The following is a 23,659-nucleotide window of genomic DNA, read 5'->3' as shown; positions in this document are numbered from 1 at the left end:
ATTTATTATATATAGTCCGATATTTCAAAAAGAGTAAAAGAAAGCTAAATTAACCCATTGAGGCACTTGGGAATGTAAGAAGCAAGTCAAGTTCAGAATAAAATCTAACTTTAACAAAGTCTTCACCACGATCATTCTGAAAATAATCAACATATGATCTGCTTAAAGGTAATTGGCATTCTTTAATGGTTCGGGAAGTAAGTTATTTGTTGAGGAATTAATGAAAAAACTTGTTTATAAACTATTTTTGTATTAATTTATTATTTTATTATATATTAAATGTAAGTATGAATATATTATTTTTAAATAACAGATTTATGTGAGATTTTTAAGTTATTACATTTTATGCATGTTTGTGTGATTTAGTACAGTAATTATTATATATAAGGATTTACATTAAAAATCTATGCATATTGAGTAGATCGACTTACTTTAGTGGATCAACTAGTAGAAAGATATGCACAAAACTTAATATCTTGCAAATGTTAAGAAAGCAAAAGTTTCCCAAATAATCAAATATGCAAAGATTTTTAGTGTGTCTCACGAATTAGTAAATATGTATGTAAGTGTGCATATTGATGAGCTTAATGAAGTAGCTAAATAAATATTGTGAGGCTTCCTTAAATGTAGGCAAAATATAGTTATTCACAAATTTAAATTAATTTAAACTCTTGTAATTTTTGTTTTAGTTAATAATATATTTTTGTTATAAACAATTGAAATGAATATCAAAATATAAACTAGGACTAATGCTACTATATGAAAATACACGTACTCGTAAATAAATCAGTTAAAGGCAAACGAAAATGGAAATGAAACTTATATAATTCTAAACTTTTCGGCTCTATTCATAATAATAAACTAGCTGCATATTTACACACTCACAAAGTTAGTTACGAGATGTTAGCAGTTCGTTTTTATTATGATTAAGGCCGTTGATGTTTATTCTGCAAACGATCACTGTCTCGAGGCTTAACTTAAATTTTCCAAATAATTTATTGAATTGAATGTAATCACTTCACATGTACTTTCCTCTATGTAGTCCATACAGGATAATTTATTTAAAATCCAACATGGTGTGTACAAAAATTTTTATGTTCCGATATATTATGTAGTTTATACCATTCAATAAAAATTTAAATAATTGGTGTTGCTTCTATTTTATTCTTGTGATAAAAATTGCTTATAAAGTGGTTACGCTAAATTTCTCTACAGTTGATCTATTTTTAATATTTTAACTGTTTTGTGGCCCATAAATAAACACGAAATATTAAGCTGCAATGAAATTAAAAAAAAATATATATTAAACAATTTGCATTGAAAAGTTAAACTTTTTTGATTTTTAAAATAGAATTGTGGAATTGTGAAAAATTGTAATGAACATTTTGCAAAAAATAAATAAATACTTTAATAAGAATTCTAACAAATAAATTAAAAATAGTTCACCACTTACATTCATATTTTATCTGATTATTTTAGAGAGCATCCCAATCGGTTTGATTGTTGTAGACTTCCTCTTCCAACCAAAGCGAATAATTTGCCTTGAAATAGTCGGTTAATTCAACTTTACGATCCCACCATCCAGAATGGCCGAAGAATGCAAAGTCTGAATGTGTTAGAATTTCATCACTTGGAAAACCACCCTCAATGCCATAATCCTGCAACTGTCCACCGACTCCAGAAGCTATACCATTGCTTGCTGTCCCTGATGTGTAACCAACGCCTCCATTGCCACCACCGTTACCATCAACGTTTCCACTTGCAACATTGCCAGAGGAAGAGTTATCTGAGTTATTGGCAGAGTTTCCATTATTGCCACCTGCTCCACATTTTTGGGTAGCTTCAGGATATCTTCTTAGATTGAATCGATCTACACATGCGCGCAAAGTGCATTCTTCGGCTTGAAAGTCCCATGGACGTGATTCCAAATCATTGCCAAATGCCCAGTCATCGTTGAGGCGATGACGTACTTTCGAGTAAATAGCACTCATTGTCTTCATGTTCGATTTACGCCATTGTCTTCCCAGATATTTTGTTTGCATTTTTAATAGTTTTAAAACATACAGCTGCATCATAGCGTGTCGAACCTTCAGGGTTTTTTTGAGAATGGGTGCAGATTTAAAGACAACCAGCATCATGACACGCGAATGTTTCCACTTGATAAGTTTATTAAGAATACGCAACAGATTGATGCAAGAGAAAACATTTCTCCATGAATATGGTTTGTCCGTGACGTCACCACTATAAACGAAACTTTCTCCCGACAAGTCTGGTTGTTCTCCAATCACACACGATGGGAAATCTAATAAGGGAATTGTGTTTTTCATGCTGACAAATTCAGTGATATTTTGATTAAAGAATTTCAAAACCAACGGAATACAGTTGGCGAAAACTAAATGTTGAGACATGAATTCGAATTGGTAGATGTGATTCAATTTAAAATGCTTCAGATACAGCAATATAATGGCTGAAACAGCTTTCACTATAATTTCCTTGTGACGACCCATGTCAACAGTCAGTTTGGTAGATTGCGTGGCTGTGAGTGGCATTTTCTTAGGCAAAACATCTGCCATGATATTGATACTTTCGGTTTTTGACTTGGAAGTTGGCGAAGCAGCCAGTAAAACTTTTAGCAGTGCAATCATATATTGCGGCAGGTTTGGTAGTATTGCCTGATAGAGAACTTCAGCTGGAGTCATTTGAATTTCATCCTCTTGAGTGGATATAGGATTGCGAGCGATATCTTCCTCCTTTTTTATTTGAATATCCGCGAGACTCACGTACATGTGACGCCTTAGTGTCTCTACACCTTCATGTATGGGCTGGGGCAGACCAGCTAAGCTTTCATGATCGTCGATCAGGGAGTAGCCAATAAATTTATTGCGTGATATATCTAAAAACTGATCAATATCCTTCTGGCGCACTTTTGGAGTCCAAGGCAAACAAGTAGTAATTTGAGGAGCTTGCACTGAGGGTTGTGCACTATAACTTGGCAAATTATTGGGATTAGCAGTTGAAATTCCAGATGAAGAAGTGGTCGAAGATGGATCTTCAAAGGGCCGATAGTAGTCATCCTCGCCATTTTGGTTGCCTCCATTACTACCTCCATTGCCAGAACCATTGTTTCCTCCATTTGAGGTACTTTCATTTCCTGGTGTCATCTCCATATCCATTTGTTCCTGTTCATCCAGAAATCTTTGTTTCATTAAAGACCTCCTGAAGGCATTGCGCTTCAGGTTTTGATTGTCCAAGTAATCCGCTGCTGTGGCAGGAGGAGAACTTGCCCGCATACATTTAGTTACTTCCAGAGTATCTTCTGTTATCGGTTCTAAGCCAGCTTTAATCCGATATTCGTTTTTGAGATTTTTTAGCACTTCCATGCCACCTAAACCCATTAGTGATATTTTCCAAAGCAACAATACCACTTTTTTCATTGGAAAATGGGGGGCAGCCCCGCTACAGAAACGAGTAATCATTCCTAAAAGCTTTACCGAAAGCAGTTCTCCGTCTGGTAAAGGACTATTTATATCTTGCACAAATGATTCAGCTATCTTTCTATAGTCTTCGCTATCCTTGTCCTTTTCATTACGAATTGTCTCGGTGATAGTGTAAAGTACTGATAATATTACACGCAGATCAGCCGAGTCGGCAAGGGTGACATTAGTAATTTTTACCGCCACTATATCGGGTGAACAAGCGCTCTCAATCTCCATATTCAGCAGGTCTATGAATGATGAAAAAATTCCTAATTCATAGAGCACAATCACATTCTCTCTCGTATTCTGATGTTGTTCTTCATCCGATTGAACTTCTGCCCAACATCCTTGGGCCAAATAAAGTATGCATCTCGCAGCTTGCATACGAAAAGTTCGATTCGAAACCTCCAATTGGTCCATTAACTTCATTACTATACCCCTTTGGGCACTTGAATCCAGTTTCTGCCAATTAGGTGGCAAATCATACATTTCCATTTGATCCTCGAATGCCTTTACATTTTGCTGGAACTCACTGAACTCTGTATAACTATACAGTTCGGCAATTTCATTTTGGTAAGTATCGATGTCTGCATACACAAAATCCAAATCTGGCCCATCGCAGTTCGCATCCGTATCATGAGTGTCCTGCTCAAATGAATTATTTATCGATGAGAGCATCATTTTTGTGCCCCTTTTAATTTTTAAGAGTTACAAAAATAAAAAATAAAATTTGAAATCAATTTTTTTCTCCTTAATTTTATAAAATATATAATTGTCTGTGTAGATTTGAATGTGTGTCAAACTTTTCTACTCTGTTCTTATGTACTTTCTTTTGGATGCACTGCACTTTATGTGACCACTGCATCAATTTACCAATAAAACCACTCAAACATTATTGCTTATTATTTTTTTACATCAGAAAGTTATTATTATTACTTTACAAAAATAATTCTTTATTTTTTAGTATTTATTTCATTACAACTTCGATTATTTTCTACTCATTGTAGTTTCACAAAAGAAAATTTTGTATTCACGTAAAAAGTCTGTCATTTCTATGACACTCCTGCATTCGAATATGTCAGTTTATGTTTCTTTGCAGACCGCTAGATGGTACTATAATACAGAAAAAAACGTTAGTGATGAACTGTTGCAAAGTACTATTTTAGTAAAATGTTTCTATTATAGAAAAGAGTTGGAGCTATCGTACGACCAAGGCCATCGCTGTGTAACTTACAGCTTAATTACAATTGGAAACGCTGTCGACAAATCATACAAAAAGAGCGAGCAACTAATTAAAATTAAGCGATTGTCGAGTCGACAATGTCGACAGACCACATTTTTTGACGTTTAAAAGAAAAAATTAAAGCAAAATTATGTCTTGTTAAAAGTTATTTTTTATCAAATAAAAAGGAATTATTAAAAAATTATTCTGAATAAAATACGGCAACATACATATTATTTTTCTCTTCTTATTTATGTTTATTTCATTTAATATCGTCCATTATTAATAACACCTAAGGCAAGGCGAATTCAGATAAGGTGGTGGCAGTTCTGCAACAACAACATTTCCCATGTATTTTGTTTTTGCTTTTGGTTTTCGTAAATGTCAAAAACCATAAGTACGGCGAATTCATTTGATGAAAAATGTTTGTAAAATGTTTATATAATATTATTTTTTATTTTTTTATTTTATTCATTTATTTTGTAATATTAAGCCTTCGCGGCCAAAATAACAATATTACATAGTAATAATAAATATCTGAGATCAATGAGTAGTAATATAATTAAATATAATTCTTTAATAATCATCAATATTAAAAAATAAAGATATTAAAATTTGTGAGGAAAATATATTCTGAATTGAATAATGTTTGTTTCCATCGAAAAATTCTAATTCGGCGCTTAATTTGCAAAATTTAAGTAAGTGCCTTAAGTTTTACTTAACTTAAGGCACTTACTTAAATTTTGCAAATGAATGAATGCGAATGGCTAAGTCTACTCCGGCGGAGTAATTTTCAATATTTAGCCATAATGTATCAGCCGCCGGACGGGTAAATACCTCATATGGGTTTTGTTATATAAAGCGTTCCGGAACAGACTTTTTTAGTTAATCTCTTTATCTACATAGTGTATATATAAAACAATGTTGTTTAATTTGTTAACATTGAATAGATTTCAAAATTAAGCCATAACGTAGAAGTCAGTTGCCGTCAGCCGGATAAATACTTCATAAGTGTTCCGGAAGAGATTTTTTAGTTAATCGCGTTATCTACACAATTTTAATATAAAAATATAAAACAATATTGTGTAATATGTTAACATTTAATAGAAATTTTTTTTTCTTAAATAACATATTTGTATACATACCAATTATGGCATTATTTAAATAAAATGATATTTGTTTACGAAATGCTTGGTATTTTCAGATTTTTTACATAAATAATTCAAAATATTAACGAAGTTTTTCTCTGTTTAACGGACATTTTTAAATATAAAAATTTAAACAATAACAAACTTTGACAGCTACGTAAACCAGGCGAATTAAGAAAAAAATTATCATCCGATTGAATAACACCACCTTATATGAATTCGCCTTGCTACGAAAAATTAACATTATAGCAAACAAGGCGAATTCATATAAGGTGGTGTTATTCAATCAGGTGATAATTTTTTTCGTAAATCGCCTGGTTGACAGCTACGTACAAAGTTTGTTATTGTTTACATTTTTATATTTAAAACGTAAACCAAATGCAAAATCAAAAACATGTAAAATGTTCTTGTTGCAGAACTGCCACCACCTTATGTGAATTAGCCTTGAACACCACCTTATGTAAATTCATCTTGATAAGTATATACATTTGTTGTTTTTGTAAAAATTACTTCACCTTATGAGTACACCCTGTGTGTTTTTTATATATAAATCAGTCATTGTTTTTCAAGTTTAATTGCCGGTCAGAAGTTTATTTTGCCAAACAAAAGTGAGTAAAATTAATATATTTTTACATATTTTTCTAAAATTGTGAAAGTGAGTATACAAATTCAAATTATTTAAGTATGTGTACATAAATTAAACAGTTAAAAAATGTGATTATTGGAAATCTTCATCAGAATGAATTGCAACATTTATCTAGTATGATTCAGGAGAATGGGACATAAAAATGTGAAATCGATTTGAACTTTGCACCATCATACTTATTTTTTCATGCAATTTTCTTTTTGTAAATTTGTAGATAATTGAATTCTTTATGGTGAAATACTTTGTAAACAATGATTGGCAAATTATAATTTTAAATTTTAATAACGAGTATAATCATTTTTAATGGTTTATGTCTACAGATAAATCCATAGTCGAGTGAAATGACCACCAAAACATTATTGCATTTTTTTATTGGAGCACTTGTCACTGGCTTGGGATCTTATTACTACTACTATAATCTGAAAGTAATTAAACTATACATTCTAAATTCTAATATTCACTTACTAACTTCACATTTATTATTGATTAGTACATTTATAATGATTTAAAATAATATTACCTGTATTGTTATGGGTAAAATGCCTATAGACAATTAACCGCGCCTTAATTATTATAGTAGAATTTTAAGATAAAATTTAAATCCCCGAGATTTATTGATAAATTGCTTTTTCGAAACAACTTCTGATCTAATTTAATAAAATATGTTTAGCGGTAAATACAATAAGAGAGAGAGAGAGCAAATCAAAAATTTTGAATGAATTATAAAATTTATCTAAAATAATTCATTCGAATAAAAATTATTCGATTAATCGGAAAAAAGTTTTTTTTTCGAACTAAATAATTGAAAAAAAATCTTATGCTAGGTTTTACAATTTAAAAAAATTCAAATTTTTTCAATGATAAAATAAAAATAGAATGTTTTCTGTTTTAGAAGTGATTCTATTATTTTTTTATGTTTGCAATGAGCAAAACAGATAGTTCCTAAAAGACCTGTTTATGTAGAATTTAGTTGTTAATAGCAACTTGCTATACTGTTATTTTTAGGGAGTTATGTGATGCGACCTTTATATAGGAGGTAGGATCGATTATTGCCCGATCCTCATAATATTTTATCAAAAAAAACTTTGGTTCCTTAACAATTTGTACATTTCGATTTTCATTGCCATTCTCCCTATTAAAATCTGATTTATAATAATTTTCTGAAGGGAACCTTATATGGTTAAAGGTTAAATCGTAGACAGATAGTGCTCATTATCAATACCAAACAAAAAATATTTGTTCAAAAACCAAAAATAAATTCGAAAATTCAAAGTGATGTTAGGATGTCGTTGAAAATTTTTAATATTCAAATAATATTCTTTGGTTCAAATATTCCAAAATTAAATTTAAGTAAAAAACTATTTTAAAATTGTAGTTTGTGAATCATGATGTAAAAAGTAAAGTGGGAGCGTTTCGGCAACAAACACAATAATTTTTTGTTGTCTAGAGTTGGGTTTTGTCAAAATGAAATTTCTAAAATTGAAAAATAATAAACATTGGAAAGAAATAGTTCTTGTGTATTTCACAATATTACCTACAAAACCGTCGTTACATTTAGCTTGTATTTGCAGCAGGACAATGTTTTAAAGCTTCTTTATTTGAATTTTCTTATTTAAAAATCAGATGCCTTACCACCTTACTTTTAAAAATTAAATTGTCAGATATAAAATTTCAAAGCAAAATTGGATAAATTAAATTTGTGTGAATATTCTAGGTTTTGCTTAACAAGATTTGTTAAATGTTTAACTGTAATTTTTCAACAACAATTCAGTAGGCGTTTCCTCTTTTAAACGTTTCAGAAACTGCTGAACCAGAGTGAATAAAAGGAATTCAATTATATACCTATTCCTAGTATAATATACTGGAAATTAACAATTCTAAGGTTACGAAATATGAAACATATTTCTTTATAACTTATTATTTAATGCAAATTTATAATATTTACAAATAAAATGTGCATCAAACTAATGATTCAACCTTATTTATTATGTTATGTATAATGGTATCTGAAAAAATTTTGTTGATTTGGTAATCAGACATAGTAATGATGGTTCAAATGTCACTGATAAGGGATATCAAAATTGCAATAAATTTTAAAATTCTAAGAATATGTATTAATTAAAGGAAAGCCAAATCATACCTCATAAAAACCTGTTAAAAGATAATGGCATTTATAATATTTCAATAAACATATTTTTCAATATTATAATTTAAATATATTATAATTTATTGAGCCACTATCTTAAATAAAACTTGTTGTAATATAGAAAAAAACTGATCAATTCGTTCTTGAAGGTTTTTTTTGTTCCAAATTGTTCACACATTTATAATAGAGGATTTTTGTACACAAATTTTTATTTAACCAACAAATATATAGTTCTATACCATTTTTACCATTCTTTTATATAGAATTATATACAGTAGTTTTCCGATTTAACGACCATTCAATTCTACGAACATCGCATTTAACGAACAAGCTAATTTTTCCTATTGACTACCTTAAATAACGAACAAAACTTGGTTTTTGTACTCTGTTTAACGAACTAATAAAAATATTATTATTTAAATGAAGATAAAATGACATTTATCAAAAATAACAAATAACCTAAGTTGTAGCAAGCGTTGCTTTTATACACAAAACTGTAACACATTCTGGGTCCTTATTAAATTTTAGTTCTATGTAGCTATGTCCGTCCTTCAGATAATGACTTTAAGGCTCAATACTCGCTTAACAATACGAGTACGCCGAGTACTAACCGATATCTCTAACAAATTTTATGGGAATCGGTCTATAATTGACCTTACCCTCCATATCAGGCCCCCTTAAGAAAATTACTTCAACGCTCATTACTCGCTTAAAAATACGAGCACAGCGATGAACTTCGAGAGATAACTTTAAAGCTCATGACAGAATTACAAATACAGCGATTAAATTCGACACAAATATGGTTTGAAGGTGAGTATATAAGATTCGGAATTTTGTGTTTTGTGCTATTTTTATAAAAAAGTATTAATTTTTATAAAATACATTTAAAAAATATTTTATGTACCTATTTTTAATTATTTTCCTACCAAAAACCCACGTTGTATTTAGTACTGCGTATAACAAACTTTTCAATTTTACGAACAGGCCTGACAACATATGGGTTCGTTAAATCGGAAAACTACTGTATTAAATTTTGATACCAAAATCACATTTTAAATATAGTTCTACATATGTATAATTGGTCTAAGAATCATCATCCTACTTCTAAAAGTTCTAACTTTGGTGCAATTTTACACATTGGTAGATATCGATTTTAAAACAAATGAAAATGTCCATACATTTTTTGAATACAAAATTTGAGGTTTGATTACAATTTATTCTTAGTTACACATTTCAGTATTGTAACAAAAATAGTATTTGCGCTATTAATGTCATTAAATTCAATTACCTTGGATTTATTTCCAGCTGCAATGTTTGCAAGTAATTTAATAAAAAGTCTCAAGAATGCAGCTATAATAACTAGTGGCAGAAATAATCTATATCACAATAATAAGTGTAATATGAGCCAAATGCTCGCCAAAAGACGATCAAAACAATTACAAGAACCACAACAGCAACAAATGCTATGTAATTCCTATACCACCATATGTCCTAAAACAGATTTAATCAATAGGACACGCATTTGCTTGGTACTCTTACCATTGACGAGCGTTAGTTGCACAGCTCATACTTCAACCACAAACAATGTAAAAGCAACAGCAATTAACGATGTGAGTAACTAAAAATGCACAGTGTTACGAGTACAATTAGAAAATTTTAAATAAGTTATTTGTTATTGTTGTAATAAGACGTAAACAGCAACAATACATAATTAAAATGTTTTCTTAAAAAAATTGACTAAAATATATTTATATAATGTTAATTTAAAAATAAATTAAATTAGTTTAAAAAATGTTCATCTTGGTAAAAATTCAAAAAGTAATCAACAATCTAAGTTTTCAAAATTATTTATAGAAATTATTTTCTTTTCAAAAGTATTTATACATTTTCAGAAATCGTTAAAAATGCTTAACATTAACCGTAGTCTTTCGATAGTTTAGCACCATATTTTTTTCCTAAATACAGATATTTATACAAAATCAAAAAATGGTCGAAAGTATGTGACATTAAAAAATAATGTTTATTAAATTCTTTAAAATATCGCTAAAAAAATTGTACCAAGAAAAAATTAATTTAGGAACCCTCATCGTGAAAAAATAATTTTTATACCTATATCAAAATATATAAAGCAAAAGTACCACAATTTGCCATGAATTATATGCAAAAGTCTGAGGTGTTTCAGAAAAATTCATTATGGAAAATTTATGCTCATAGTAGAACAACGACTTCATTGATTCGATTGTGTCATAGTATTATTTTGTAATGTGTCGAATACAATGGATTTATAGATTAGGTTTGAATTGTTTTCTCTTAACCATATATTTTATTGGGGTTTCTATTTTTGGAGCAACTTAAAATGGTCTTAGGATTATGTTTTTGGCTATATTTTTAAGAAATAAGTGATCATCCATTATAAAAGTCATATATTTTTACCTATTTCCGTATAATTTAGTAATTTTTCACAAACTGTGGACTATTCTTCATTATATTTAAGTCTTTGGAGGGTTTTTTGTATAAATATCTTTTTAGGAATAGAGATAGTACTAATATTAAAGCGTTTTTAACGATTTGTGGAAATGTTTAAATACTTTTGAAAACTGATATTGTTGACTTCTTTTGTTGGATTATTATTAAGAATTACCACTTTTTTCAAAAAAGTTTTTACCAGCTCAATCTATACACTTTAAGGAATAGTATAGGAATAATTTTATGTAGAAAAATTTCAAATAAAGAATTAAAATTTGCTTTTAATTGGAAGCAAACTTAAATTTTCAGTATATCTAAATAAATATGACTATGTCCGTATTTTCTAATAACAAAAATATGTAATTTATGAATATCGATTTTTTAAATAGAGCTGTTAATCTATTAGTCTTATTTCACTGTGCATATAAAAAATTTAACCTTAAGCTATGGTTTTAAAAAGTTTCAAACTTAATATGCTTTTAATCTATTTGTGCTAATACAATTATAACCACTGTTGCTAAAATTGTAACAAAAAATTTTAAAATGTTTAATTAACAATATTCTCCTTTCTGTTGGTTAACAATTGTAGTTATTAACATTGCTTGATAAGATATCACAAATATGAACATACAATTTACTTTTGAAAAGCAGAAACTATTGATTTTTTATATATGTATATTAAACTTAAATATTAGACCGGCTCAGACCTGGGCATCTTAAATTACTTTTACATTAGCATAATACATATAAACAAATATTTTAGTGCAAATTATTCAACTATCACAGCACTATCACATTATTTTTGTCAAAGTAATTAATATTATATTAATTTTAATGAAAAACAATTTTTATGACATTTTATATACTGTAAGACATTTACATTGTTCCAAAATTTACATATATGTAATTGTATATTGGGAATACTTTTATACAATAAAAATGTTTAAGCCGCGTACCAATATAATGTATTATTCTGATTAACATCGCAGAACTCTCAATCTGTTTTGTAAAATTAAGGGTTCTAAATGTTTAAATGCTTAATGTGTACCATGTTATTATATTCATGACTAACTCTATTTATTACCACATCTACTACATACTAACAAAACTAATATACAATCGTTACTATTTCCTTTCCAAGTAGCTAATACAAATACATTATTTACTTTCAGTCTGATATCATGTCTGAGGAAGCTAAAAACGCCAAGAGCATTTACGATTTTACCGTCAAGGATACCCATGGCGAGGATGTATCTCTTGAAAAATACAGGGGTAATGTTGTACTTATCGTAAACATTGCTTCTCAATGTGGTTTAACTAAAAATAACTACAAAAAACTAACTGAATTGCGTGAGAAATATGGTGACAAAGGTTTGAAGATTTTGAATTTCCCTTGTAATCAATTTGGGTCACAAATGCCTGAAAGTGATGGCGAACTTATGGTTTGTCATTTACGTGATGCTAAAGCTGACATTGGAGATGTTTTCCAAAAGGTAATTCAATTCATAGCAAATTAAATCATGCATATATATATTTAAATGATCGATTTTTATTATATTTCAGATTGATGTAAACGGTTCGAATGCCGCACCCCTATATCAATATTTAAAGGCCAAACAAACTGGCACTTTGGGCAGCGGCATAAAGTGGAATTTTACCAAATTTTTGGTAAACAAAGAAGGTATTCCTGTTAGTCGTTATGCTCCTACCACCGATCCCATGGACATTGCTAAAGATATTGAAAAGTTGCTTTAAAATAATCAATAACATTTTAAAATGCATTTTAGTCTAAATGACAATGGCAACTAGGGGCAACGTAAAGTGTTTGTCATTAATTTATAAAAAGTTTTCACTTGAACTCTTGTTATTTATGTATTACGTGTGTAGGTATTTTTCGGCTTTTTATGCTTATCAAATCAGTTTTTATTCATAATGATTATATCTGTTCTAATGCATATCAAATATGCAATTTATCTTTTGTAGAATTTTCATAATAAAGTTTGTTTTTTTATTCCAAAAATATCGTAAAATATTTGAATTGTTTTTATTTTATGTACATATTTTTGTATTTTTGGTCAAAGTGAATTCCAACACACATAGTGGCTATAATGTAAGTATTTCTAGTTCAACGAACAGTTGTACATAAATAAAGCAGTAACAATTTCAAGTTCATCTTATCTGTAGTGGTAAAACATCTCTTAGTAGAATAGTCGACCTTCCGGCAATTAAATGAATAATGTTGTTTTTGCCATAAAAGATTTATTTTGTTATTCTAAACTTGCTTATGTGAGTTCTGCCATGTTACGAAAATACGTTAAGAATTCAAAATTTTTCCGATATGTTGGGAAAATAAATCTTCTAATACTGTCATTATGTAGTTTAAAAGAAAATGTTGAAAATTAATTTACAGTCATATTAGCGAATTTGTTTGGGTAAATAATTATTCTGTATTTGAAAGTTCCATGATTCCTAATTTCGAATATTCTCTACTATTAAGGATAGGTAAGGTTTCATAGATTGTGAACTACCAAGAGTACAACTATATTTGGGTGCTGGAGATCCCTTTGTTTGCTTCTTTATAAACATTAAGTTGATATTTTGAATAGGACTCAAATATAATTTCATTACCCCAAGAAAATTAGGCTAATTTGGGGAATTTCAGATAGCTAAATGAAAATTGGCACATAGTTTCGTCTTTGCATAAATAGCAAGGCGTTAAAAGTCACGAAAATATATTGGGCGCAAAGCGAGATATTGGAATTCAAATTTTTCAAAAATCAATCAATCAAGAATATCTTGCTTAATATGCAACGTACGCATTTTATTGTGACTGTAATTTCTACAGAGAATTATATTTCCTACTTTTTCGTTGAAGAATATTTTTTAGTATCATTAGTCGTTTTCATGCTATAATGCATAATTTTTCCATTGGACTTTATTATATATTGTACAACTAAAAATTTTCTCATAATTTTTACGTTATTCATAAGCAGTTAATATATGCTTATACACTGTTAAACGTTTTATGGCTCACAGTGCAATGTCTGTCTATCCTTAATTTCAGATTGTATCCTAGGTCATATACATATATCAGAATAAGATAAAATTGTGGTCACAATCCACATATTTTGTAACAATTTTTAAATTTTCAAAAGAGCGAAAGGTATAGATTAATATTGGAAAGAAGAAGAATTATAGAAATTATAATATCACCAAAAGGCGATACAGCGTCCGTTTTTTTAGACTCAACTATACCTTTATATTTCTCTACTAAAGATACTAGAGCATCTTCTTCACAAGGAGAAAGTTTTGACAACTATGAAAAATAATATTCAATTAGTTTTATGTACAATATATTTGAATTTGCTTACCGAATCCTTTTTACTTTTTGACTCATGGTTTTTAAAATAATTAAAATAAATTAAAATTTTATAATTCCCTGCAGGAAATGGAACTAGTACCAAAATCCCAACTGTAAACTTTCCTATACTATCATAATGCTCAAATTAACATTGAGTGTGATTGAAAAATTACTAGTACCATTAGTTCTAGACTTATACTAGTACAATTGAACCCTATCGGGTTCTTTAGAACCAGTTTGATACTAGTACTTTTATAAGCAAAAAACCCCACAATTCCATGTGAAAATTACTAAACATCCAGGTTATTTTTATACGGTTTTATTTCTAAAGATACCAAAAAAATACTATAAAAAATGTAAATACATTTACCTAACAATTCAATATGTAAGCTTAAAGAAATTCTGGTTCTATCCGTTCACAACGTCCATTCCATTCAGGCACATATCTCCACTTCACTATACAAACATTCGCCGAACGATAAAACAAATATTAAATATTAAGCAGTTTTTAAATTTAATAGACGTACTTATTAGGGATTTGCTTGCAACTGGACCTGAATTTGCATGAAGATATTGTTTTTATGCAAAATGTTACAAAATAATATTTTAATAATTTAAAAATTTATTTTTTCCAACACATGTCAAACAAAAATCAGTCTACAAGTGGCGCCATTCAACTACTCCTAGTACTGGTATTATTCCATATAAACTCTAACCTAATTTATACTAGTGTATGTTGTTCTAGTAATAGCACTAGTGGAATTAAGACAATTATCGCTTCATTTCCTGCAGGGTTGTTTGACTTTTAATTTTTAAATATTATTCACAATAACACTAATTAAGAGTTGAATAACATTTGCTTAATGTTAATGATATTTTTTAACTTTCTGTTAAATATTCTTGTTAAATTAACTGGAAGATAGATAACTTTTAGTTTAATTTAACTAAACCATAGTTTGTGCATTAGAAAATAATGGAAAGTATATTTTATTTTTTCCTGTTTTGTATTTTGCTGAAAAAATATGGTCACCGTAAAAAATTCTGAAATGGAAACCCCAAACTATTTTTTTAGCTATTTTTCTGTATTACCTAAATACGACAATTTTGACACTTATTCCAAAAAAATGAGATGATAATTTGTCTCTTCAAGCCACTTAAAATTATTTTGTGGTCCAAAATTACTCAAAAAATAATATAATTAAAATGCCATATATTTACTTATTTCCTGAAATTGTAAATTTTCATTTTATATATGTACATAAAATATTTTTAACATTTCCTAACTTTTGTTTAACAATATAAGGTCTGTTTTTATAAACACGAACGGGACATAATATTTAACTGCCGGTTTCTCTAAATGCAAAAGAATATTTTCATCCTTACAAATACAGCTGTGTTCAAAAAAAAAAAAAAAAAAAAGAAGTGAGACAGAAAAATAATTGTGCAGCCTAATTTAAAAAGGAAAGATTTAAAGAAATCAAATATTTTTTCACGATATTTATTTGTTAAGTGTTTATAATACAAAAAAAATTCATTTTGTAAATAGGTTCATTAGTTTTTTTGGTATTAACTTTTTTCAAAATTAATATCCGATTACGACTGTTCAAAAAATAGGAGTACCGTATATTATCTTACCTAAGTTAGATTAATTTCCTTTATTCGTAGTAAATATTTAAAATATGATATGAAACTGTTATATTTAAGGTCAGTTCATAATTATTTCTTTTAAAATCCAGAAAGAAAATGTCAGATTTGACGAAAATAAAATCTGTTCAAATATCTTGAAAATTATAAAAATATCGTGAACAAAATATGAAAATTCTCATGGTAATGTCATTAAAAGACTTTTTGAATACTTTAGGAAGTCAAATATTTTAAAATCTCTCATAAAAAATTAACATTTCATTCAAAAATTATAATAGCTTCCCATAAGCGCTAATCATTTTTTTAATTAATCCCATTAGGACGCCCCAAACTAATGAAACTAAGCCAAATCGTAGTTATTAAACATCGTGATCAATATTCAGTTCGTTCAGACTAATTTTTAAACAAATATAAAAAAATTATTTCAGACCATAAAGCATATAGTGAAACCCATAAAGTTTGCTAAGTAACACATTTAGAGGTAGTTTCATAAATGAATGAATTTTTAATGCATGAATACGACAACAAATTATATTTTTAAATCTAAATGAATTCAGAAAATATATTGGAAGCCCATTAATCGAAAAATATTAAGCTCTAACCAACTTTCAAGGAGGTTGTATAATAGGAATGATTCATGATGGGTCTTGACAAAAAGGGTATGATCTGATAAATTGTAAAATAATATCGTACCCCAAATGTTGTAGGTACACATATTAGTCCAAGATATAATCTCATATTCCCAATAAACAAATTTGATAAAATGGCGGTCTTGTCGTATAAAAATATTTTTGATTCTAAATTGGTGGAAGGTCGTTCCATAGGAAGTAGACCATTACATGGTTATCGACTTACTTATAACATCATTTAAGGCTTTCTGAATAAATTACTCTATATTTGTTGATAACAAAGGTTTAAAATTGTTAAGCCTTAATTCAATTTTTTAAATCAAATTAAAATTTATTACTTCACCATTCTATAATATCATTCATTCGAATTAATTCATAAGCTGAATTCTTTAGGACTTTAAAAATGTTGAATTCATTACTTGTATAATTCATTCTTTAAAGGCTTAATTCCTTGCTGAATGATTTAAATTTTTTCGAATTCAAATCTATTACAAAATAGCTTTAATCGATTTTTCTTTTTGTAGGGGATTAAAGAAAAATTTTTAAATAAAAATGTATATACATTAGGGGGCTATGTTTTTAGAAATTTTATTTTGTATTTTACAAATACAATTTTGTATTTTAATTTCAGCTAATGATTAAACAAAAAACAAGCCCTATGTTATGATAAAATTTAACTAAAATAAATATAGCCCCTATTTAAATTTACATAAATGGCAAATCTTACTCAAAACATATTATTTATAAAGTTTTTTAAAAAATTATAAAGTTTTTGGAAAATTTTAATAATATTTTCCAAATATAATTTTCATTCGAAAAAAAGTTGAACATATACGTATAAACAGAATTATAAATATTTCAAATTTTAAATTTCAAATTAAAAAATATATTTTCAAAATAATTGCTATCATGAGTAAATTTGAATTTTCATCTGATGAATCCATCTAAATTATGTGGTTCCTAGGCAAAAGCTAACAAGAAAGTTTATACGAAACCAAATATAACAACTGATATACATATGTATTATTTAAGAACTATTTTCAAATTAAACATTTATTTGAACAATCCTAATATACACATGTTTTAATATTTGTCAAATAAATTATAATTTATTTTTTGTAATTTAAATTTTCATATGTATTATGTATTGGATATCAATGGAATGATAATGAAAACTTACAGAAAACTTACTATAAAGCGTATAAATCCTTATACTGCAGTAAATGCAATATTCTGTTCTGAGCAAACTTCAACGGATTTGTTATGTTTTATGATCATAATCCTATGGTCACATACTATGAATGTATGTTTGTATATTGTACATAAATATTATGTATATTTATTTGCAGCAATATTGTTATAACTAAAAAATAGAAAAATTTTCTTGTGCCCACAACTTGACATTATTATTAGTCAGAATTATCATTCTTATTATACAAACATACAAATATCAACTGTAAACTAGGCTATTTAAAATTTTTACGCAAAATTTTTTTTTTATATAGAGATAAAAACATAAAAATTTATGAACCTTATAAGTTGAAATTTTAGTTTTTGAGATACAACACTCTGGCTGCAAAGGAAAAATTTTTCATTCAGTCTACTACAAAATGAATTTAAGAAAAATTTCGTAATTCAATTTGGAGTAGATTTGAATTAAAGAAAAATTGAATCATTCAAAGTAGAATGTAATTCAAACATGAATGAATTCAGTATATGAATGAATTAAAATAATGTGAAAGTCTTTGAATTAAGCTATTGAATTAATTCCTGAGAATTAAAAAAAGGATTGGAAGATTAAACTTTATATTTCTGAATTCAGATTTTGGTGAATTAAGCTCAAATTGAATTGATTAATTCGAAGCTCTGGTTGATAATCGACCACGACATGTGTCATCAAGCTCCTCAAAACCGTTGTCGGAAGGACATTAAGTTCCGGAGGTTCATATACCCAAGTTATAAATAAAATCTTTAAAAAATGACTGATGTACTGGCACACATTAATTAATAATATTTCAGATGACAGTGCTATCGTTTTTGTTTTTATTTTAAAAATAGTTGAACTTAAATCGAATACTCCTATTATTTTGAACAATAGATTTTGTATATAAATTTAAAAAAATATATATTTTCTTATATAAATTTCTTCAACATTTAAAATAACGGTTATAAAAATTAGAGAATAAGTCAATTAAATAAATTATAAAAATATTTAATTAAAAATGTAAATCTTTCACTAAAAATGTATATTGAAAATTTTTCAAATTTTCACTCCTATTATTTTGAACACAACTGTATATTGAAAACCAGTGTTTAAATAACATGACTACAAGTAGCTGTAGTAACGAAAAATAACTACTTTTGTAGTTAAAAATGTTCAAAAACTAGCAACAAATCATTTACTATTACAACTGCTACCTTTGGATTTTGGTAGCAGTAGTTATAGGTGTAGCAAAAAAATAAAAATTTTGATAGCAGCAGCACAGTCATTGGTATTTAAAATTTTCAATGTAGCAGTTGAATACTTCAAATAGTAGTAGATTTTTTTAAGTAGCAATAAATAATATATTTTTCAACAATCAAAAATTTGCTACTTTTTTTAGTAGCAAAGCTACTTAAATTTTGGTAGCAATGCAACCTAAATTTTGGTAGCAAAAAAATACAATTTTTATTAAAATACGAAAAAAATTACGTCATTCAGAAAAACACAAGATGCGGGACAAAATGCTTGGACTTCGATTTGTGGGCCTTCTAAAGACATATTATACATATTATAAAGATGCGATATTAATTCCTCAATGCCTTTTCGCATTAAAAGGATTCATGTACATTTATAAATGGATTATGTATCATGTTTTGTATAAAAATTTGCTTTATACAATTTTTATAAGTTCTTCAGGAGTTTTTTATGAGTGATGAGTTCTGCTGATATATTTTATTTTAGTGCCAAGATGTGTCCGGCAAGATTGTTCACAGTTCTCACATTTCTCGGATGAATATATCTTGCGCTGTCAAACATGCCCAAGCAAGAAAATTATATGAATCTTCGAACGGCACTAACGTTCTAAAGAAGGTGTCTTCCTCTGTCATTTGTTTGCAAATATTCCACGTAAACAACTGCAAGAGGTGTTATTTTGGGGTTTAATGTCAATAAATCATGGGATAAAATTCAACAAGAACTTGTTGGATTTAGTGTGGTCCGTTTATGAGCTGCACCGTTTTTATAAAAATATCGTTAGTGCACACAATTTGGTGGGTATAAAAACAATCAGGTTGCAATGCTTTATATAATTTTTTTTAATGTATATTACAAACAGTGTTGCCCAAATTTATGCACTTTTTATTTTCAGTAGAAATGGACTCAACGCACGCACCTATAGTTGCATTATAAAAATTTAAGAAGCTGAAAACCATGACAAATATTGAATTTACACCTATTTCGAATTTCCAGTAATTGTTTCCTCTTCATTTTAAATTTAACAACTTTTACATAAGTCATTATAGATTTGGAGATTTGTGCGGCTTGCATGATTTTTAAATAAGACCACAGCGATCTAGAATTTATGCAAGTGTACTCATGTGATTTTCGGTCTGTGTCCAGTGTAGCTACCTTAATTCAGTTTTCTTCACGTAATGGGGATTGGGATGAATATCTACAATTTTCACATTTTCTTTGAACAAAAGTTCTACTTACCAGTAATACTCAATCTGGCTGCTGTGCACATTTCTAGTTTCAAGAAGCCATTTAAACATAGCAAACAACACCTAGAGTTGTTTTAAAATCACCAGTTAAGAGAAGAGCTATTGTTTTTATATCTTCATTAAAAAAATTCCTTGATCCTGAAAAAGGATTAGCTCCTCCCTTTCCGAGACATACGGAGGAGAAGTGCGTTGGATATAAGGCAGGTGTTCGTGTAAAACACTTCGACATTCGTGCCAGTGAATAATATCGTTCAGTCTTTAGATATATAAAAATAAACAGAATCAAAGAAATGACACCACATTATCAAGTGCGGTTGGATAAAGGCCGTGGCGATCTTGTATGGTAATGGCGGTTTAAGTTGTTGTTGTGCTGTGCTGTAGAGAAAATCTGGGATGGCAAAACTAGTACGATGGTACTTTTTAATACCATTTGATGTTCAAATATGTACTCCCGAGTCCTTTTTTATACTTTTAGGGAAACAATCTCAATATCCGATTATCGTTTAACCGGTAATAAATTTGTCTGTTAAAATAATTTTTATACGAGAATTTCGTTTCGAAAAATTAACAAGAGATTAAGAATATGAGGCTGAAAGTTTCTTTAAAATTTTAAATACTTTTCCAAAAATTGTTTAGCACTTATTATCAAAAAAGCATCAATTTAAAGTTTTAGAAAACAGCTAATAAAATTATGGAGTATTAGAATTTTCTTCAATATTATCAGACAAAATTCGAATCTGAACACATACTTTCTACATCACATCTGGAATATAATGTCCTGAGTTTTGAGAAAACTCCATTTTATCCCTTATCGAAACGTTTTAAAAGCGCCAAGACAACATTATTTGTAAAATATTGAATGTCATCTGATTGTATATTCTTTTAGCATAAAAAATAAAGGCTTTAGGAAAGTATACTTTGATCTCTGGGTTAAAAATTTCGGTCTGTGTTATTAACGTTAAGTTTAATTTCTAAATTCATCCTTGTATAGGGACAAATGTAACCTGATTTATTATATTTTATATTGTATCATGTCTGCTTTAAATTTAACATTTTTACAAAGTACAATTTCGTAGTAATATTTGTATGGAAGCTATGAGATACCATGCACCCATTTCCCTGGCAAGAAATTGTGTAGCAAATTTTATCAAATTATATCTAAGAGGTTAACATTGAGGAACGGACAAAGATTCACCATATCAACATATAATACCTTTTCTACTTCTGTTTAAAATTGTAATTAAAAAAACAAAATTTTAGAAGGTATCAGTGGTTACTATGCTGTTATATATTTTTGTAAAATTCCAAATCCTTTCTTTGTATATCTGAGCCGGAAACCACTGATTTTGATCGACATTTTTTACAGAGCAGAAACATTACAACCATCATAACTCTTAAACGGATTACAAGAAATTGAAATTGCATCACTATTTTTTAAGGGAAAACAATATCTCTGAATTGCTCAATGTTTTCAAGGTACATTAAATTGAATATACATTTTCTGCAAAATAGAATACTACAGTCGGGTTTAAAATATGTTCACCAGAATACTACAGTCGGATTTAAAATATGTTCACCAGATTTAGGTCTATAAAAAATGTTGACTAAAATCGGTGTTTTGTCTACAGAAATGCAGATGAAGGTGTTGAAATTTTAGGAAAATATTAATGCTGATCCAAAAACTTTCATTAAAGGTATGACATTAAAATTTCAAATATATTGCGCGAAGCCTAATAAATATAAATGTATTTCAGAAATTACAAACTTAAAAAAAACTAATATTTTGGTACTCTGAGAGCCAAAAAAAGTACCTTCTAAAATAATTTTTGATACTGAAACAAAATCTTTTTTCCATCTCTGGAGGGAATCTACTCTGATGATCTGCTTAATGTATGTGTTGTTGCAATTCCGATAATAGTAGTGCCTAAAATGTTTAGGCTTATTCAAAGTTAAAATCCGTTATTCTAAATATCAACATTTAGAATAAACCGACAGTAATAAGACTGAAAAATCTCGGTTTAAACTCCGAGTCGACCACAATAATATGTATATAATAATGTTTATTTTTTCTTACTTTTTCTAACTGAAAATTTAACATTTCAACTTTTTCTTGGATTGTAATTTTCATATGGTAGGAAAATTTGTTGTTGTGATAAATTTTCAAAATTTTTACTGATTAGTTTCGAAATAGATAAAATTCTATGAAATGAGTATTTTAAAAGGAACGTCACATATTGTGTACTAGACAATTCAAAACAATCGAGCTTTTAGTTTTTCCAGTTTTGTAATAAATGAGAAATATGTATGTAATGTTTATCCAGTAAGAGTTAGTTTTAATTGCATTAGAAAAACATTTAGTAACTTCTTCACAAATCAGAGTTGTTTGAAAAGTCAATGAATAATGCCTTTAATGAGAATCTGGGTTAGATGTTTAGAACACATCAACAAAAAATTAAACAAAATTTGTTAATGTTGTCGCATTTTTTTAATTTTTCAGTTGGAATGTATTTTCAGATTTTTTTGTGAATGATTCAATCCTCCCAAATGTTTGTACACATTAGGAAAAATGTCTGTATGTAACTAGTTTACCAACATAATGATTCTAAATGCTAAATCTGATAGAACTACATTGGCTTTTTATACCCTACACCACTATAGTGGGGATAATGTTTATTAACGCACAGAAATATTGGTATTACACCTTAAAGTATACCAATCGGAATAATTTTAATTAAGTCATGTACGTCTGTATGTCCCTTGTCCGTCTATGTAAACATTGTAATCAAAATTTTTGTACGCATATTGTATTTGGTTTAATAACGAAACCAGTGGATTTCGGTCCATATTTCACCTAATCCCAATACAACCGGACTCTCCAATTTAGACTTTTTGGCTCATAATTATATTTCATATATTCTCGACAAATAACGGCTCAACTAACTTCAATACTACCCTTGGTGACCTTAATGTATGAATGAAAAATAAATTATTATTTGAAAGCAAATTCAGTTTCCTACCAGAGATATTTAGACTGTTGGTGTTTTCGAATTGATTAACAGTTGTAGGTGATCGTAGAAATAGTAGGAAAATAAAATGTTGTAAGATAACAGTTCAATTTTGAAAATATCTTAAAACGAAGCGTGATACTTTATAAACGTCTAAGATGAAAATTTTCAACCTTAAGCTATAAGAACTCTTTTAACTACCTCATATAGAAAC

General features: G+C 28.3%; 2 protein-coding genes across 3 annotated transcripts; one reads left to right on the top strand and one right to left on the bottom strand.

The window, feature by feature from the left end:
- Nucleotides 1–677: 677 nt before the first annotated feature.
- On the bottom strand, nucleotides 678–4,562 carry LOC111676602 (striatin-interacting protein 1 homolog). The gene is made up of 2 exons (XM_023437556.2): nucleotides 1,454–4,562; nucleotides 678–1,275 (listed from the first exon to the last, which is right to left on the bottom strand). The coding sequence occupies exon 1, from the start codon at nucleotides 4,155–4,157 to the stop codon at nucleotides 1,476–1,478; it is 2,682 nt and encodes an 893-aa protein (XP_023293324.2). The 5' UTR covers nucleotides 4,158–4,562; the 3' UTR covers nucleotides 678–1,275; nucleotides 1,454–1,475.
- Nucleotides 4,563–6,331: 1,769 nt separating this feature from the next.
- Nucleotides 6,332–13,136, top strand: LOC111676603 (probable phospholipid hydroperoxide glutathione peroxidase). Of its 2 annotated transcripts, none has more exons than XM_023437557.2 (4): nucleotides 6,332–6,454; nucleotides 9,944–10,248; nucleotides 12,277–12,597; nucleotides 12,668–13,136. In XM_023437557.2, the coding sequence occupies exons 2-4, from the start codon at nucleotides 9,949–9,951 to the stop codon at nucleotides 12,857–12,859; spliced, it is 813 nt and encodes a 270-aa protein (XP_023293325.2). In that variant the 5' UTR covers nucleotides 6,332–6,454; nucleotides 9,944–9,948; the 3' UTR covers nucleotides 12,860–13,136. The 2 variants fall into 2 exon arrangements, with proteins under 2 accessions (XP_023293325.2, XP_023293326.2); XM_023437558.2 differs by lacking the exon at nucleotides 9,944–10,248 and adding an exon at nucleotides 6,813–6,917 and having other exon boundaries at nucleotides 6,405–6,454.
- The last annotated feature ends 10,523 nt before the right edge of the window (nucleotides 13,137–23,659 follow it).

The sequence above is a fragment of the Lucilia cuprina genome, chromosome 5 (assembly GCF_022045245.1).
Source record: "Lucilia cuprina isolate Lc7/37 chromosome 5, ASM2204524v1, whole genome shotgun sequence".
Classification (NCBI taxonomy): Eukaryota; Metazoa; Arthropoda; class Insecta; order Diptera; family Calliphoridae; genus Lucilia; species Lucilia cuprina.
Note: the sequence above shows the minus strand (reverse complement) of the source record. Positions and strands in the feature narration are given on the sequence as shown.

Bases quoted from the DNA above. Each gene is read 5' to 3' on its own strand.
- LOC111676602 (XM_023437556.2), bottom strand. From the start codon at position 4,157: ATGATGCTCTCATCGATAAATAATTCATTTGAGCAGGACACTCATGAT.
- LOC111676603 (XM_023437557.2), top strand. From the start codon at position 9,949: ATGTTTGCAAGTAATTTAATAAAAAGTCTCAAGAATGCAGCTATAATA. The intron at 10,249-12,276 runs GTGAGTAACTAA...ATTTACTTTCAG, and splicing joins AAGCAACAGCAATTAACGAT to TCTGATATCATGTCTGAGGA. The intron at 12,598-12,667 runs GTAATTCAATTC...ATTATATTTCAG, and splicing joins TTGGAGATGTTTTCCAAAAG to ATTGATGTAAACGGTTCGAA.